This window comes from Rana temporaria, chromosome 2 (genome assembly GCF_905171775.1).
Source record: "Rana temporaria chromosome 2, aRanTem1.1, whole genome shotgun sequence".
Lineage (NCBI taxonomy): Eukaryota > Metazoa > Chordata > Amphibia > Anura > Ranidae > Rana > Rana temporaria.
This window is the reverse complement of record NC_053490.1, coordinates 113,001,775-113,020,957: the sequence shown is the minus strand read 5'-3', so window position 1 is coordinate 113,020,957 and position 19,183 is coordinate 113,001,775. Positions and strand designations below refer to the sequence as shown.

Genomic DNA, 19,183 nt, shown 5'->3' with positions numbered 1-19,183 from the left:
AGCTTTGTTTGGAGGGAAGGTGAGCTTGGGTTACAGTCCTGGCCTGGAATAGCGCTGCGCTGTGCCATATGTTACATTCTGATGAAAATTCTGTTACAAATGGGTCAAAGGAAGTCGGTGTCACGTTGCTCAGGGGTCCAGGTATTTGGTCACAGGATGAATAATCCTTCCATTGTACTCTGGGCTATCCTATTACTTTCTGTTACGAAAATCCATGTCGCTATTGAATATAAAGAATGGCCAAACAGATGATAAATAATGGAATCTGATTCATGTTTAGGTGGTCCTTTGAAAGTTCTTGAGAAGTTTTTTTGAATACAAAAGCTTGAAGAATGCAGGTGGTTCAGTTTCACTGGAAAGCCCCATAAAACGGATAAATAAACTGTGAACTAGGACAAGGATGAAGAGCCGATAACCGGCTTAGTCATCACGAGCCACACTGTTTACAAACACGGCCGGGTGACCCGTACGGTCATATCGGTGTGAAGAGTTCTCTCTTTATAGCTTTAGTCAGCGCACACCCATCGCCCACGCAGAGGCCTGCATTGAAGTCACCTTTGTAGGTTTACCGCCTGACCAAACACATTGAACTGTGTCTAGTGATATTGATCGGTCTTGGCAGCTAGATATCTTGTACTATAGACAAAGTAGCCGATTCTGCCAAAGCCAGGATTGAGTAGGCAAAACTGAACTGTGTCTGCCTACGTCTTTTGTTTGAGGCTTCGTACACATTGCACTCCACTAAACGCATTTTCTTCTGGCAGGTGAAAAAAAAAAACGCTTAAAAAATGCGGCAAAAGCTGAGTATTGAACATGTGTTTATTATTAAGCGTGTTAATTCACTCTATTGGTCAAAATATTCATTTATTCTAGCCATTAAAATGCATTACCGTGCAAACGAACCTAAACACATCTAGCGTTTTTGCACACTTTGCGTTTTTTAGAATCCAAATGCTCCTCTCCTGAAAGGGGTTGTAAAGGTACAATTTTTTTTCCTAAATAGCTTCCTTTACCTTAGTGCAGTCCTCCTTCACTTACCGTATTTATCGGCGTATACCGCGCACTTTTTTTGCCCTGAAATTCATGGCAAAATCATGGGTGCGCGATATACCCGCTTCCCGCGCCGAGTTTGAACTACTGCGCCGACATATACCGAGCGCAGTACACTCGTGTATAGTCGGGCAGGCTCGGCTCCTCTCGCAGTCACGTCCTGGACGTACAGAACGTGACCGCGAGAGGAGCCGTTCCTGCCCGACTATACACGAGTATAGGATGTTCGACTCTTTCTCTTTGTTCTCCTTTCTTTCCCTTGTATCTCTCTCTATCCTAATCTCTTCCACCAATCCCTCTCTCTAGCCGTCTTTCTTGTTATTTCTCTTATTCTTTCTCTCCTTTTTCTTGGTTCCTCCCCCTTCCATGTATTTTCTATTTTTATTCCTTCACTTACTCCTTGGTGGGAGGCCCACAGGAACAGCCCAGCTGGGCGGCCATGGGCTCCAAGGACAGCGCTTCTGGGGGGCCGCAAAAGGCTGGGAGAGCGGTGCGGGCTTCAGGAACAGCCCAGGATTTGGTGACCCCTGGCAAATCATCATTTGACCCCCAGGTTGAGAAGCACTGGTCTAAGGGAACGGTTAATGTAAAACTGATAACTTCAGTGCAAGTTCACATGTGGGCCACAAAATGTGGTTCTTGTGCTTCTGGCAGACTCGCCCCTATTGTTGCATACTATGAAATATATCAAGACAGTCAGACCCTCTTGAATTTGCTAAAACAGTTGGGGGGAGGGGGGCGACTAATTCATATCATCTGTGTAGCAAAACTGAAATCCCAACTGTTCTGAAGGCGCTCACTGTGCTGTTTAGTGACCTTAAAGCTAGACACGATTAGCTTGTTGATAAATGAGGTTGCACAATCAAAATTTTCATCAAAAGATCTTGATTCCGAAAATGTTTTTGTAATATGTAAAGATGAACTTGGATAACAAAGATAAATATATTAAAGCTGTGATAATCAAATACACAAAATGTAGTATGTGTGTGTGTGTGTGTGTGTGTGTGTGTGTGTGTGTGTGTGTGTATGTGTGGTTATACATTAACAAATGGCTTCCAGCAGTCATGTACAAGTATGTTGGCTGGCTGAGATTTAGCTCCTTGTGTTGCCATTCCATTCCTATTCCTCTTCCTACACTAGAATAAGATATGTGCTGGATTGTAAGGAGAGGGAGGGGGGTTCTGCATACATGGCTACAGTCATAGTACAGTTGGATTTGTACTTTATGTGCAACTCCCTTTTCATTAGCTTACCCTTACATAGGCTATGCCGCTTCAGTCCATCATGAATGCTGCTGCCAGACTCATCCACCTTACCAGCCATTCAAGGTCTGCTACCCCACTCGCCCAATGAATTCAATTCGAATTACAAACTAAAAATACCTCAAAATACCAACCAAGTCGTTCCCTTCGTTCCTCCCAAGACCTCCTGCTTTCTAACTTTCTTGTTACCTCCTCCCATGCTTGCCTTCAGGACTTCTCCAGAGCCTCTCCCATCCTCTGGAACTCCCTACCCCACTTGTCTGACTGTCTCCTAGTCTGTCCACTTTTATACAATCTCTGAAAACCCTTCTCTTCAGAGAGGTCTAATCTGCCCTCACTTAACTGGTAAGATCGCAACAATGGAGTCGGCATTTGCCCACATGCTTGGACCAGCACCCGGCTCAGACTCTCAGCGAGCCCCTGAAAGTCACCAGCTCTCTGCTCATGGAGCCCTGAGAACCGAGTGATCAGTGGTGTTGGATCGCTCAGTTCTCAGTGTTGGAGCCACAGGGGGACAGATGTAAGTAGGTAAGTATGATTCTGAAAAAAAAAATCACATACATCTCTTTTAAAATAGTAATGAAAGGCAAACCATCTAAAAACAAACATCATAAATACTTTTTTTTTTTTAATAAGTGTTCACATTCCCTCTGTTCTCAGCCGCATAGACAGGTGAGCGTGGAGAAACGGCAGCACACTGGGCTCCCAGTGAATGGCTATGCGGGGGGTGGGGGAGGGTCTGAAGAAATGTGATCATTGGAGGAGAGTAGACCGAGTTCCCAGCACTTCTAGAGAACTGACCATGCTGCGCTCTTATGCCCAGTGTGGTCCATTTTTAATAGGAAAGCAGAGGGCCTTGCGAGAAAACCGGGGATTTCACATAAAGGAAGCAATACAAAGTGAGCAGGATACTTTCTCATACAGGTACAGCAGGCACCTATCTGGAATATGAAATGTTGGGGTAACCTTCTTTTAGGCATATCCCGAGCAGTAACATACTTCAGGTCTTTAGTTACACTGTCTCCCTCTCTCTCTCTCTCTCTCTCTCACTCTCTCTCTCTCTCTCTCTCTCTCTCTCTCTCTCTCTCTCTCGCCATAGTGGAGATTTATCCTTGCTTCCTGTCCTGGTGAAGGCATTCTCTCCAGTGGGGACAGAAGTTGCTGGAATTTTTTTTAGTAGACAATAACGTTTAGAAACTTTCAGGTTTTTTATTGCTAGTAAACCATGCCATCCATCACCATACCCATATGTCCAATGCTGGGGTTTATGGTTGCATCGTATTAGTGGATACCATATGTCTTATTTTTTATTTTCTTATTTTATGTGAATCTCAATAACTGGCACATGGGCAGCATGCTGGCTATTTCTTGTTTTTTCTTTTTTTTTATTGCTCTCTGCATGTTTGACACTTCTTTCCTGTCCCTTTATTTCTCGTCCTCATGTCACATTGACAGCAAACAGGGGAAACTCTCCCCACAAGGGTAACAGATGGCAATTTAAAAAGATGGTTTGAAATAATGTTTTACTTTAAAAAAAATAAAAAAGAACTTGGTGGGAGCCGGGCTTTAGGAAGAGCAGTCAATGATGTTGCCATATCGATATTGCTCCACATTCCAGTAAATATCTCCTCGCAGACGGCAGTTACTCTAAATATAGGCCTATGATCAATCCCATGTGTTGCGCCATCCTGAAATTCCTATGTCACCCTTAACTTCTCCAGATACACTCTGCACCCCCTGCAATGAAGAAAACAGGATATTTAAAAGTACTTCACCTCGCTTTATTTTTAGATTGTCATTTCCTTTTTAACGCACCAACATTTTGGTTCTCACTTGAGAAATGAAAGCAGCTATTTGCTGACAATATGAAAATGCGTAAATGTGAACAGATGTATCTCAAATGTCAGGACACATAATATCTCCAATCTAAGTATCTTTTTCAAAGTTTGTTAGTCATTTCATTAGAAAAACTGCACACACACATTGAATCGCGCCGCGTAACCAACTGAAAGCTCCACTTTTAGAGTTCAGCTAACCAGGAGAGGTTTCATTTCTTTGTATCATGTGGACGACAATCAGAATGAATGGGTTGTAGATGCAGTGGTCAAGGAAGGGTTAATGTCATGCTAGCAAATCTATTGAAATCGTCTGTATTTGAACCCTAAAACATGAAGTTTTCATCAGTTTGTCATAATTTTTTCATCCGTTTTTTCCCCCCATCCACCAGCTAGAGTCCTTAACCGCTCGAACCCCGGAGCCATTTTTTTCATGCAAAAATTGACCGTTTGTCCGTTTTTACATCCGTTTTTTTTTTAACAAAAGAAAATTAGGGCTTTGATCCATTACAAAAAACGGTTGATGACGGAAGCGGGTGTAAACCATGTAAATGGATGATCATTCGTTTACATTCGTTTTTCCATAGAGATGCATTGATGTCCGTTTTTCATCCATCAGTGGATGAATGAAAAAACTGACAAATAGTCCTCATGTCAAAGGGGCCTAAAATTAAAAGCTGTATTAACCAGTTGCCAACTGCACTATAGCCGAATGGCGGCTACAGCGCGGCCAGCCAGTTCTGGTAGGGCGTCATACGACGTCCTCCCTTAATCGCGTCCACAGCACTCTTGCTGCAGTGGGCTCTGTAAATTGCCGTGTCCTTAGGATCAGATTGGGGTAAAGGGCCAATCACAGCTGATCATCTGTGTCCAATCACTGCTGATCACGATGTAAACAAGCCGGTTATCGGCATCCCTTTGGAGAGGAGAGCCGATAACCGGCTTGTGTGAAAGGGACATCTACACTGATAATCAAGGCACTGAGTGTCCTGATTATCACTGCAGCCTCATCAGTTAGGCCTCGTACACACGACCGAGTTTCTCAGCAAAAACCAGCAAGAAACTTGCTGGGAGATATTTTTTTTTGCCGAGGAAACCGGTCGTGTGTAAATTTTCGTTGAGGAAACTGTCGAGAAACTCGACGAGCCAAAAAGAGAGCAAGTTCTCTATTTCCTTGACGGGAATGGAGAAACTTGGCTTGTCGAGTTTCTCTACGGCTTCACAAGGAACTCGACGAGCAAAACGATGTGTTTCGCCCGTCGAGTTTCTCGGTCGTGTGTACGAGGCCTCAGTTCCCACCAGTGCTGCCAATCAGTACCTCTTCATTGGTGCCCACCAGTGCCACCCCATAAGTGCAGCCTATCGGTGCATCCTCATCAGCGTACATAAATGAAGGAGAAAAATGTACTTACCGGTATTTGCCAAATTTTATAATAAACTATGAAAAAGGTTTATATATTTTTTTTCAAGATTTTCAGTCATTTATTTTTTATTTTTTGCAAAAAATAAAGAACCCAGTGGAAATTAAATAAGACCAACAGAAAGCTCTTTTTGTGTGAAAAAAAATATATAAAGGTTTCAAATGGGTACAGTGTTGCATGACCGGGCAGTTGCCATTCAAAGTACGACAGCACTGAAAGTTGGCCTGGGCAGGAAGGGGGTAAAAGTGCCCGGTAGGCAAGTGGCTAAACCCAAAAACAAGATTTTATTCTATTGCATCTTACAGCTTCTTAGGTATGATGGCATCATTCGTTGTTTTTTTTTTCAAGGCAATTTCTAGCTAATAAGTCTGTTGGGCCCCTTTCACACGAATGTTCCTCCTGTCTGTTTTTCAGGCAGACCTGATCGGACCCTCCATTCTCCTCTATGGAGTGGTGGGTGTAAAGGACATGTGTCCGTTTACACCAGCCTACATCCGATCCACTAAAAACATATGGATGGGGATCTGTTTGTCTTTCGAACAGTGGATCAGATTGGATGGCAGTCAGGTGTAAATGGACAGCTGGTCTGTTTTTTTAGATCCAACTGCCAAAATACTTTCCTCTATTTCAACACTGGCGAGGTACCTCTCTGCCGCATCGTCTCCCTGGCATCTTCTGGGTGACAGTTCTCAGCCGTCTTGAGTGGTTGGTGCAGTATGACGTCACTGATGCACGGAATTTCACTCATCCCAACACATGGGCACTGTGCTGGAATGTAAACTGAGCTATACATGCTTACAGGACGTCTCTAAAAGCCCTTCTGAACGCCGAAAACCATAACAGGAAAATGTGATAAAAGCCACATATTGCACATGCATTTAGGCCAGGGTTAGACGAAATCCGAGCGCCTGTGTCTCCGTGCGCCCCCACCGTGCCGGCCGGTAATTGAGACCGCGCCTTTGCGGCCTTCTGCATGCCTATGCTTCCTTCTATGATCTGGCGCCATCCTGTGGTGGCCGTTGGCATGACAAGACAACCAGCAATGCTAATGGAGCTTCCCCTGTGTTTTTACTGCCATCACCTTCCCTATAATTAGAAACCCCCCAAACATTATAGATATTTTTTTATTCTAACACCCTAGAGAATAAAATGACGGTCGTTGCAATACTTTCTGTCACACCGTATTTGTGCAGCGGTCTTACAAGCGCACTTTTTTTGGTAAAAAATACACTTTTTTTAATTAAAAAATAAGACAACAGTAAAGTTAGCCCAATTTTTTTTATATTGTGAAAGATAATGTTACGCAGAGTAAACTGATACCTAACATGTCACGCTTCAAAATTGCGTCCGCTTGTGGAATGGCGACAAATTTTTACACTTTAAAATCTCCATATGCGACGTTTAAAAAATTCTACAGGTTCCATGTTTTGAGTTAGAGGAGGTCTAGGGCAAGAATTATTGCTCTCGCTCTACCAATCGCAGCAATACCTCACATGTGTGGTTTGAACAACGCTTTAATATGTGGGCGCTACTCACATATGCGTTCGCTTCTGCGTGCGAACTCGGCGGGACGGGGTGCGTTTTTGGCTCCTAACTTTTTTTTTAGCTGGCTCCTAGATTCCAAGAAAAATTGTCAAACCCTGGTTCAGGCACGTCCGGCGCATGAGCGTTAATGCATTTTATTGGCTATAATATTAATTTACTCTGGTCATTGGGATGCCATAATGCTCAAATGCTAGATCATTTATGTGCGTTTAGACACGTTTCGATGCCTTTTAAGTGTTTTTTCAGCTCTTCTACTGAACGACCTGTTGTGGGTTTTTTTTTCCTGCCTGTAAACTCTCTTTTACGAATACACCTGTAAACGCGCTTAAAGCGTAACTAAACCCATCTATTTAACAGTTTCAAAAAAGTTACATTCCCGGTGTGCTGTGATGTTTTTGTCACAATTGCTCGCGTTCCCATCCAAGGTGTAAAACCATCCAATGGCTGGTGTCATAACTGATCACAAGTGCAGCATTATAGCAGTTGACGATCTAACAGAAGCTAAAATGGCAGCTTCCTTGGCTGAAAACATTGAAGGGTTTAGTTCGGCTTTAATGCCAGTAAAAGCTGCATTTCTTAAAGTGGAGGTTCACCCGAAAAGTTATTTTTTAACATTAGATTCATGCTCATTTTGTCAAGGGGAATCGGGTATTTTTTTAAAAAATCTAAGCAGTACTTACCGTTTTACTTACCGTTTTAGAGAGCGATCTTCTCCGCCGCTTTCGGGTATGGGCTGCGGGACTGGGCGTTCCTATTTGATTGACAGTCTTCCAACAGTCGCATACATCGCGTCACGATTTTCCGAAAGTAGCCGAACGTCGGTGCGCAGGCGCCGTATAGAGCCGCACCGACGTTCGGCTTCTTTCGGCTACTCGTGACGCGATGTATGCGACCGTCGAAGCCTGTCAATCAAATAGGAACGCCCAGTCCCGAAGACCATATCTGAAGCTTGGAATGTTCACAATAACTCATAATACCTAACGGGGAGAGTTGATATCAAAAGCTGAAAGATACAAAAATGCAGTCATCGTAAGTTTCCTCTGTGGTATAAATACCGACACACCCACCAAAAATTAGCTGCTCTGTGTAGTGTTGGGTCAAAGTTGGGCCATTATGAGTAATGGTAACAGCTGCTAATGGTGAGTGAGTGGGGGGAATCTGTTTGAACAGTTTACACAACTCACTGATTTGGTATAGTGGCTTAGTAGTTATTGTGCTTTTTTTTTATTTGTAATTACATTCAGCAACATTTAGAGAGGAAAGTCCCATCAATTCATATTTGAGAACTTGGTGCAGCATGCAAATTTCCTTATCTGTACCTCGAATTTCACAAGAAAAGAATGTCGCAGAACAGCAGTGGGGTGACGGAAGAAAGTTGGCCTGGAAAGTTCCTAACTTTTTAATGTAAACTTATCTTCATTCCTTCACTGTGTGTGTTTGGTGATTGTACTGCCAGTAAACGTGAACTTCAGCTGAACCGTTTTCTAGTACTAGTTTAAAATACTTGTAGCTGCCCTGGTGACATGTCTGGATGCCACTCTGGATGCCACTCAATAGGAGCGCCACTTGCGGCCAGCGTAAATATGCGCCCACGATACGCCGGCGTAGGAAAGTTACGTCGGTCGGATGAAGCCTATTTTCAGGCGTATCTCAGTTTATGGGCACGGCGCATAGATACGACAGCGCATACTTACACTTACGCGACGTATCTCGAGATACGTTGGCGTACGTGCTTTGTGAATCCGGGCCATTATAGGCTCATTAAAGTGGTAGTAAACCATCATTTAAATGTTTTTCCCATGTAAAGCAGTGTGCTCTTACTTACATGCCACTGTCCTTCATTGCCTCCACAATTGGGCCCTTTATGAGTAACAAGTCCAAACAATATTGCCCACAGGTACGTTCCAGAAAAGGGCTATTCGGTAATAACTGGTGCTGTAATGACAATACAAGTGAAGAAATTTCACCAGCACACCAAGGATTCCTCAAAAAGGGTCCTAATCTTTTTTTTCCTGGTCACATGGTACACATAATGTTTCAGAGCCACCCTTCGCCAGGCAAGTGAAACGTTGCCTTATGTGTGCCATGTAACCAGAAAAAGAACGCTTAGGACCATTTTTGAGGAATCCTTGGTGTGCTGGTGACATGTCTTCACTTGTATTGTCTACGGTTCCCAGCCTGTGGTCATTACAGCACCAGTTATTACCGAATAGCCATTTTCAGGGACGCATGTGTGGGGTTTCTTATGTTCGGACATTTCTTCACTTTAACAGCCCAATCTGTACCGTAGCGACGTCCCCAGCACATGCGCATTTTGTCCCCCAGTCACGGCACACTAAACATGCCATCAATCCACACATCCTGTTGCCGTGCCTCGTTGTCAATACTCGCAGCAATGCTTTACAATATCGCGGGATTGCTGATCCATTGTTGAGTTCCTGAAACACTCCATGTGACTTGGCACATCACAGAGGATGTAAACATTGGCTGTCACCAGCAACAGCATTGCTAAGAATGGCTCTGTTCACAGTAATGATAACGAGGCTTGGCTAAATTTGTAATGCGCATGCGCAAGTATACAGGCAAGGAAACCCGAGCAAGGGCAGATATTTACTATGTGATGGAATCAGAAGAGAACAGCATTTGGCAGAGAGACAGCAGATGTAAAGTAAGGCTTCTTTCACACTATGGATTGTATGTCCGTTTTATAATATCCGTATTACACCTATTAACGGACGTTTATTAACGGATTTAATAACGGATACATACGGATACATTTTTTACCATTCTTCCTTTATTGAAAACGGATAATGTTTATCCGTATATATCCGTATACATCCGTTATATCATTCCTTTCTAACGTCCGTTAATAAAAACCATTTCACCCTTTGTTGAAGTCCAGCTCCAGAAGTCTTTACTGAGCATGCTCAGTTAAATTAACGTCCGTTACTATAACGGACATTTACGGAGACATTTACTAACGTCCGAGCGCCATAGACTTCAATGTTAAAATATAACGGACGTTAATATATCCGTTACTTGCAACGGACAAAAAATGGACAAAAAATAGTGCAAGACCCGTCACATATTCCGTTATAACTAACGTCCGTACGTTATAACGGACTATTACGGATCTTTACGGAACATAAAATCCCATAGACTTTAATGATATTTTATAAAGGACGTATAACTTCCGTTTTTTAACATTATCTGACGGATTTTAATACGGATTATTAAAACGGATTTATTTTGTAGTGTGAAAAGGGCCTAAGCGAAATGATAGGGAAAAAAGGCAACCTAAGGGGAAGTTATATTGCAGTGTGTTTATAAAGCAAAGGAATGTTGGCCTTTTTATGTATTTTGGATTGCAGTGCCTGAGTTTCCTACCACTTTACCACCTTAGCAGTGCGTTGCCATACGCACATTAACGCCAATGTTATAAGGCAGCCCATTTTATGGTGCCCATGCTCCCTATCCCACTGAAAACTGGACCTTACCCTTTCTTCTGGATGCAGCACACCACAGCGCTCGTTGTCGCGTTACCATGTGTTAGGGAGCACTTCAATGCACATCTGCAGGCCCTTGTACTATGATAGTTATTGGTGTAAGGGAGAATGTAGGATCGCTCTGTAATATGTGTAGCCAACTTAATGTATTTGTTGCAGACTCGGTTTGCCATAAGCAGTAATTGATTAGCATCAACTGATCAATGTATTCTTACGCTGGAAATGTGTTTGACGTATATGTTTTGCTGTTTTTGTTTTGCAGTGGACTTGACCGTTCCATCGAGCACAGTGCTGACACAAGCTACCCCTATGGATTTTCACCTAATCCAGCGTCACAATCAGCAGTCGGACACCGCACTGATGAACATAAAGCAGGCCCAGCAAGCATTCTTCTCAGCCATCACTCCACAGCACCATATAGACCCCAAAATAAGGGTATTTTTTTCCTTTTTGTTTCCTTGATTATTTTTAAATTCCAAAGGTTGTACAGCACTGACATGGTTACTGAGCCATGACAACACGCATTGTTTTATCAGTGTTGGAGTTTGGTTGGTTAATGAAAGGTGTATGCATAAATTCCCCTTTTTACGTATTACATTTTCCAAGTAGTGTTCTAGAGTACTCGTCACTTATGTAGTGAGACCTGTACAGTGACACAGCTACACTTCAATGCCAAGCTGTTCCTTCCTAATAATCTGATGGGGATACAAGTAGATAAGAAGTAATGGGGGCCGCACTGTGTCTTCCTTTGCTGATCCTCACTCTTCATTTCCCAGGTGGACTGTCGGAATACAGACCATGGACGGCAGGAGCAAAGCCTGAGGCATCTGGTCAACAAGGATAAAAGCAAAGGCAGTATGGAACCTTTCTATATATTTTTGTTTGTTTCTTTAATTTAAAATGTAATTTACCATACAATTACTTTGTTTTGCTTTTGAAATCAATGTAGTTTAGTAAGGAAACATTGAGGTCCTTCAAAATGCATAGTAGTCACATTTGTTCTGATGGGTTTAATGCTGGGTACACAATGGTAGTGTTTTTTTTCTTTTTTTTTTTTCGGGCTAAATGAAAAAAACGTAGATTGGTGTACTTACACATCTAATGTTGGTACAGTGATCTCTGTTGAGCTATTGTGTTTTGATAGTGGGACTGCCCCCCTTGCCAGAAGTGATCAAAGCCCACAGCCATTGGCTGCGAACGCTGGTTAGATGCTGGTTTTCCTACATGCTTGTTTAAAAGAAGCTGGTCGAGGGACGAAGAGCTGTAAAAGTCATCTGGTTACTGACAATCTCATCGTTTTCAGCCGATTTGTCAACCCTTGTGTACCCAGCTTAAGCTGATAGAAATTGAAACCTGATTTGTGTGCATAACTTTCAAAAAATAGGTCTTAGCACAGTGGAAGTCATTTTTGCAGTATGTGCTTGTGTGTAGATCAGATATCCCAAAAATATGACAAAATAAGCCTGTGAGTACTTTTCTAGAAGTCACACTTGTATGAAATATCTAGGGTAAGCAGGAGCTAGTTTCTCAATGTTCCCTGGGTCATAAGAATTCTGGGCAATAGGCTGCATACCTTTTTTCTATTTTTATAGATCAGGGATCTTCAAACTATGGCCCTCCAGCTGTTGCGGAACTACACATCCCATGAGGCATTGTAATACTCTGACATTCACAGACACGACTAGGCATGATGGGAATTGTAGTTCCTGAACAACTGGAGGGCCATAGTTTGAAGACCTGTGGTATAGGGTATGGGTGCTCAACCTGTGGCCCTGCAGCTGCTGCAGAACTACAAATACCATCATGCCTCAGCATTTGGAAGTCATGCTTGTAACTGTCCGCCTTGCAATGCATCATGGGACTTGTAGTTCTGCAATAGCTGGAGGGCACCCATGGTATAGAGCAGTGGATGTGTCCTTGCCTTTATCAGGCCATTGGAACACACTTTCTCTGACCCAAGGCACTATTTCTTCTACGCCAACAATGGGGCATAGTTCCTGTTACTGATACCAACAATAGGACACTATTCTTACCACTGACCCCAACAATGGGACACTATTCCTCCCACTGACACAAATGATGGGACACTATTCCTCCCACTGACACAAATGATGGGACACTATTCCTCCCACTGATGCCAACAATCGAGTATGATTCCTCCTATTGACAGCAATGATGGGGCAATATTCCTTCCCCTGATGTCAACAATGAGGCACTATTCCTACCTGAAGACAGTAATGATAGGGAACAATTTCTTCCCATAATACCAACAATGGGGCAATGTTCCCACTGGCCAAAGCGTGGCCCCCTGAAAGTCTGAAGGACAGTAAACTGGCCCTTTGTTCAGAAAGTTTGGAGACCCCTGGTATAGAGCATGCATCATGCAGAGGTTCTCAATTATAACTAGATGCTACTTACTTTCTAACTCCAGCCTCTCACCTACCTAAAATGGCAATGAATATACATCCCCAGACACACTGCTGTGCTGCAAATAGTAAATATCAAACCTTCTTTAAAGGGGTATGAACTCTTTGCATTTATGTGTTCGATTTGTAATTTAAGACAGCTTAGGTGTTAAATAGCCTTTTAATACCAATAAAAAATGAGACAAAGTTAATTTGTAAATCTTCATATACACCCTAGTTGCCTTTTTTTGTTCTTATTGCCAACAAATCGAATGTATACAAGAAAGGATGAGCGGACTTGTTTCTTTGGAAATTTCCAATGCAAGTGTGCCACCTACTGCTTGAAACGGTTTATAGTTTCTTCTTGCTCACTATTATGTGTAGCGTTGGGGATAGATACAATAGTTGTGATCTAAAAAGGTTATAAACGAACCATTGGGCCATCAATTTCTGCGTACCCAGTTGTCCATCTCTGGCAAGGCAGGAGGAGTGCTGTGACTTATTTGAGAATACAATGAGCTCAGATCTGGGTATGCAATTATGAAGTACAAGTCTTGCTTGCTGAAACGACCTCCTTGTGAGCGTACAACCCCTCATCCCACAGGAATAGGCAGGCGCGGGTTTCAGAATTGAGTGGACGTTTTTTGACACTGCTGTAATGCAGATTTATTGCTTATTTCCTATTTATTTCTGCTGTTTATTTGGGGTGTTGACGCAGAGTTATGCAGCACTAGCTGTGCTGAACTTGTTCCATGCAATGTACGGCCAAGACACAGCTAAATAAGACTGGAAGTGAACGTGTTTGGCAGCTTTTATCTGCTCATTTACATTTTGATCCTATACACTTGTGCAGTTTAGTTTGGCGGAAGACGTTAAAGTGTTCCTGTATGGAATCTGATCATCCAAAGGATTGCTGTTTTCTCTGCTGAACTAACAAAACATATCAATGAGTGTCTAGATAGATTGTCTTTTCCTATAGGCTTGGACAATATGTATATGAAGGTACACACCTTCGTTCACTAGAATTGGTTGTCACTATTTTCTGCTTTTATAATCTGTGGTTCTAGGTGCCATGGCCAGCCCAGCAGTGAAGCAGAAACTGTTGGAGATGATTCGGAACAAGCAGCAAGTAGCACCTGACCGCAATAACGTGACCAATCACAGCGGACAAGCCATGCCTTACAGGTAACCGTAACTTCTGTCAAGTTGTTTCTCCATAAATTTTAAATAAAGAACTTTGAAAAAAAATAAGGATCAGTGCCCATCAATGCAGCATCACCAGTGCCCATCAATGTAGCCTCACCATTTCCCATCTGCAGCCTCACTATTGTCCATTAATGCAGCCTGATCAGTGCCCATCTGCAGCCTCACAATTGCCCATCAATGCAGCCTCACCATTGCCCATCTGCAGCCTCACCATTGCCCATCTGCAGCCTCACCATTGCCCATCAATGCAGCCTGATCAGTGGCCATCTGCAGCCTCGCCATTGCCCATCAATGCAGCCTGATCAGTGCCCATCTGCATCCTCATCAATGCAGCCTGATCGGTGCCCATCTGCAGCCAGGGACTGATGGGATTGTACAGTATTTAAAGTACTATGACTAAGCACTAGACATTAGTGCGAAACGCGTTACCTGTGTATCCCACTGTTTGCTGTGACTTGTAGTGCTTTTATCCTTTTACCAATAAGGGCAACTGAAAACTTTTTTTGGAGTGCGGCTGTCCATATATTTTCCTCCCTATTTATGTAAAGTACATTGTATAGAAACACATAAATGTAGTATATGATAAATGATTTAAACATTAGTAAGGAAAGCGGTGGTTTGTTTATTTTCAGGCCTCCTGAGTTGATTGAACCGGAACCTCATCCTCCTCTTCCCAACAATTTCATTCCCCAGGATGCTGCCAGCAACTGTAATCCTGAGCATTTTCCTCTAAGAAGAACAGGTAAAGTTGTTATCTGCTGTGCTGACTAATGATAAAATGGAGGTGGCTATAGACTAGTGCATACAGTATCTCAAAAACGTGAGTACACCCCTCACTGTTTTGTAAATATTTTATGATATTTTTTCATGTGACAACACTGAAGAAATTACACTTTGCTACAATGTAAAGTAGTGAGTGTACAGCTTGTATAACAGTGTAAATTTGCTGTCCCCTCAAAATAAATCAACACACAGCCATTAATGTCTAAACTACTGGCAACAAAAGTGGAAATGTCCAATTTGGGCCCAAAGTTTCAATATTTTGTGTGGCCACCATTATTTTTCTTAACTCTCTTGGTCATGGAGTTCACCAGAGTTTTCCAGGTTGCCACTGGAGTCCTCTTTCACTCCTTCATGATGACATCACAGAGCTGGTGGATGTTAGAGACCTTGCGCTCCTCCACCTTCCACTTGAGAATGCCCCACAGAGGCTCAATAGGGTTTAGGTCTGGAGACATGCTTGGCCAGTCCATCACCTTTACCCTCAGCTTCTTTAGCAAGGCAGTGGTCGTCTTGGAGGTGTGTTTGGGGTCCTTATGTCGGAATACTGCCCTGTGGCCCATCCTCCAAAGGGACGGGATCATGCTCTGCTTCAGTATGTCACAGTACATGTTGGCATTCATGGTTCCCTCAATGAACTGTAGCTCCCCAGTGCCGGCAGCATTTAATGCAGCCCCAGACCATGATACTCCCACCACCATGCTTGACTGTAGGCAAGACACACTTGTCTTTGTACTCCTCACCTGGTTGCCGCCACACACGCTTGAATACCATCTGAACCAAATACGTTTATCTTGGTCTCATCAGACCACAGGACATGGTTCCAGTAATCCATGTCCTTAGTCTGCGTGTCTTCAGCAAACTGATTGTGAGCTTTCTTGTGCATCATCATTAAAAGAGGCTTCCTTCTGGGACGACAGCCATGCAGACCAATTTAATGCAGTGTGCGGCTTATGGTCTGAGCACTGACAGGCTGAAACCCCACCCTATCCCTTCAACCTCAGCAGCAATGCTGGCAGCACTCATATGTCCATTTCCCAAAGACAACCCGCTGTATGTGCACACTCAACTTCTTTGGTCGACCATGGCAAGGCCTGTTCTGAGTGGAACCTGTCCCGTTGACCGCTGTATGGTCTTGGCCACTGTGCTGCAGCTCAGTTTCAGGGTCTTGGCAATCTTCTTATAGCCTAGGCCATCTTTATGTAGAGCAACAATTCTTTTTTTCAGATCCTCAGAGTTCTTTGTTAAACTTCCAGTGACCAGTGCAAGAGATAACACCAAATTTAACACACCTGCTCCCCATACCCCCCTGAGACCTTTTAACACTACTGAGTCACATGACACCAGGGAGAGAAAATGGGTAATTGGGCCCAATGTGGACATTTTCACTTAGGGGTGTACTCCCTTTTGTTGCCAGCTGTTTAGACATTAATGGCTGTGTGTTTAGTTATTTTGAGCAGACAGCAAATGTACACTGTTATACAAGATGTACACACACTGCTTTACATTGTAGCAAAGTGTCATTTCTTCAGTGTTGTCACATGAAAAGATATAATACAATATTTACAGCAATGTGAGGGGTGTACTCACTTTTGTGAGATACTGTATATGCATTTAGGTTTTGCTTCATATGTTTGTAAAGCATTTTTCACCCGTGTGGACCTCAGTGTATGAATTTTGAATTCATTCCTTATAGAGCAGGTTATAAATGTTTCCTTTGCTAGGTGTTTGAGGTCAGCATTTGCGAAGATAGGTCTTAACTGCCCTCAAATTTGTCTTGGACTAATCTCGTATGCAAGAAAGTTTTCTGCATTAGACTGGATTTTTAGGTTGGACATGCATTAATAGATTTCTTGTACTAAGGGTTTTATTGAAAACACATCAACCAAAAAGTACAAAAAAACTGTGGTGGACACATCATGGGTTAACAAGTATAAAACTGGAGGCGTCAGAAGTTAGTCCATAGTCCTGAGATTGAGCCAGCCCTTCGAAGTCCAAGGGCAGGCATAGGAGACCAGCAAAAGGATGTCCATACCTCATAAGTGTATGTAGAACTTAAAAGCGTAATGTCTATTTAATATGCAACATTACAAGTAGAAAAACAAACTTAAAAGGCACATATCGGAGAATAACCTTCGCCAATTTGCAAAATAAACAGCGCCACATTAACACCATTGATGGATCAATCCTCCCCATGAGGCTATTGTGTTCTGACAACTGATCCCCGCACAGTGATAATGTGGGAAACTGATAATTTCCCAACGGGCTTCTTTGACAAAAGTCGATAGAACAATCAACTTTTGTTGAACAGAGAGGTGCCAGCAGGACCATGCACTGCTCAAATTTTTCCTGCCAGCTGGAATCGGCTTACTATTAAACAGTGTATGGCCAGCTTTAGTCTGAAGTCCATGTATACAAGCCCTTGGGCTGTTCAAACAAAGGTCATGGGTGTAAAATGCATCCATCATGTAATTAAAAAGGCAAGTATTTGCCGTCAATCCAATCACTTTACAGTGTTGTGTTTTCTGTAGCAAATCACTGAAGAGACACATTTTAAAACGTCCATATAGAGCATTTTTTGTACAAAGTTTAGAGGAGTTTGGGAGAGTTTTACGTTTTTTTTTTCTGCCAGTGAGCTCCAATCAAACGCGAATGAGAAGGTTTTTTTTTCCTGCCTCTAAACGTTGTTCTCAAAAATATGCCTGTAAACGTCCTAATGTGTATGGACACATAGGATAACATTGAGTTGCTTCTACAGGCAGAACACACAACTCCTGTAGAAGCAAAGTTTTTTATTCCAGTGTGCATGAAGCCTTTAAGTACCTCAGCAAGAATTGATCACTTTTTACATAATAGGTCAGCTCTAATGGTAAAAAAATATTAAAGGTTGAGACCTATTAAGACATATTTGTGGTGCAAGATCCTCCACTAGATGACTTGTGGAACAGCTCTTTGCCTTTAAAGGGGAAAAGTCCATTGTTTACAACACAGCTGGGCCTCCTCTCTTATTAGCTAGTCCTGGTCTCTATCAGGCCAAGCAAACTGCTGTGCTGTACTCTGGGAACCCTCTGTCTAATGTTAATATTTATATGGAAAATGGATCATATTTAGGCCATGAACAAGTTATATGTAAAAAATTAATAAATAAAATGACAATTTATAAAGCCCTATTATAGGTTAAGTCTTTTTCCTGATTTCTGACTTGCTTGGGAACCATATAACATGTTATTTTAGATCACTTCGATACATGTTCCAGATTTAATATAGTACATCAGGAAATCACTTCAGCATTCAAGTTCTGGTTCTTTGTAACAACCCAGCCAGAACTTGGCGGAGTTGCTTTTGAGCTCTTAACATTTAGAATTGTGCACTTAATTTCCCTGCAGCCTCTGAGCCAAACTTGAAGTGGCCTTGCAGACCCAAGAAGTCGGGGGAGAGGAGGAAGAACCCACTTACACGCAAGGAAAGCGCTCCACCTGCAGTTAGAAGAAGACCCCCAGAAACACAGGGTGGGTGAATGACACGTCGGAGGTGGTAACATGTCTGGCTTTTCATTGCTGTGGTCACCGGCACTAATGGCACATATGAGATAAGCCTGTCTTATACCCAACTAGTTTGTCTCCTTGAATAATGCATCATTTTAAAGAAGCATTAAACCTTAAGACTGGATTCAATCTGGTGTATAAAAGTCTCTAAAGCACTTTTTTTGTGGTCCAACAGGCCTACTAATAATTAAATAAATCAAAACTTTTATAACAAACATGCTTTTAATGGCGTCCACAACCAGTAACTGCCAGAACACATATGAAGGTTAGGTGTAACATCTCTCCTTCTCTCCTTCTTAACCTATTGGTCACAGCAGGTCTGAATCAGGAAAAACTGCCATGGTGTAATAATTGTCACATATAATCTGTGCCGTCAGTGATATAGTGGAGAAGGTGGGACTGGACAGCTTCATTGTCTTATAGTACAGGGCTGCAAATCAGGTGTCCACTTATAACAATAGATGTAAATGGAATTGTTAAACACTAAACCTACCCGTAGCCACATTCTAAAGGTCCGTGCACACGATCTGACTTTTTGACAACAGACCTCCGACGAACCTGTTTTTGCAGACAATCCGACCGTGTGTATGCTCCATCAGACACACTTTTTTGCTTTTTGATCGGACAA

The 19,183-nt window shown here is 42.6% G+C and overlaps 1 protein-coding gene across 5 annotated transcripts in view; it reads left to right on the top strand.

Annotated features, from left to right (window-relative positions):
- The window catches only part of HDAC7 (histone deacetylase 7), a 459,678-nt gene that overhangs the window by 380,690 nt on the left and 59,805 nt on the right, over positions 1–19,183 (top strand). For 4 of the 5 annotated variants that reach the window (XM_040340777.1, XM_040340778.1, XM_040340779.1 and 1 more), the window contains 5 exons: positions 10,882–11,054; positions 11,396–11,474; positions 14,092–14,209; positions 14,863–14,972; positions 18,397–18,519. In XM_040340777.1, coding sequence (XP_040196711.1) covers positions 10,882–11,054; positions 11,396–11,474; positions 14,092–14,209; positions 14,863–14,972; positions 18,397–18,519 — 603 coding nt within the window. The remainder of the gene's footprint in view (positions 1–10,881; positions 11,055–11,395; positions 11,475–14,091; positions 14,210–14,862; positions 14,973–18,396; positions 18,520–19,183) is intronic. The other variant, XM_040340780.1, reaches the window with a different exon arrangement.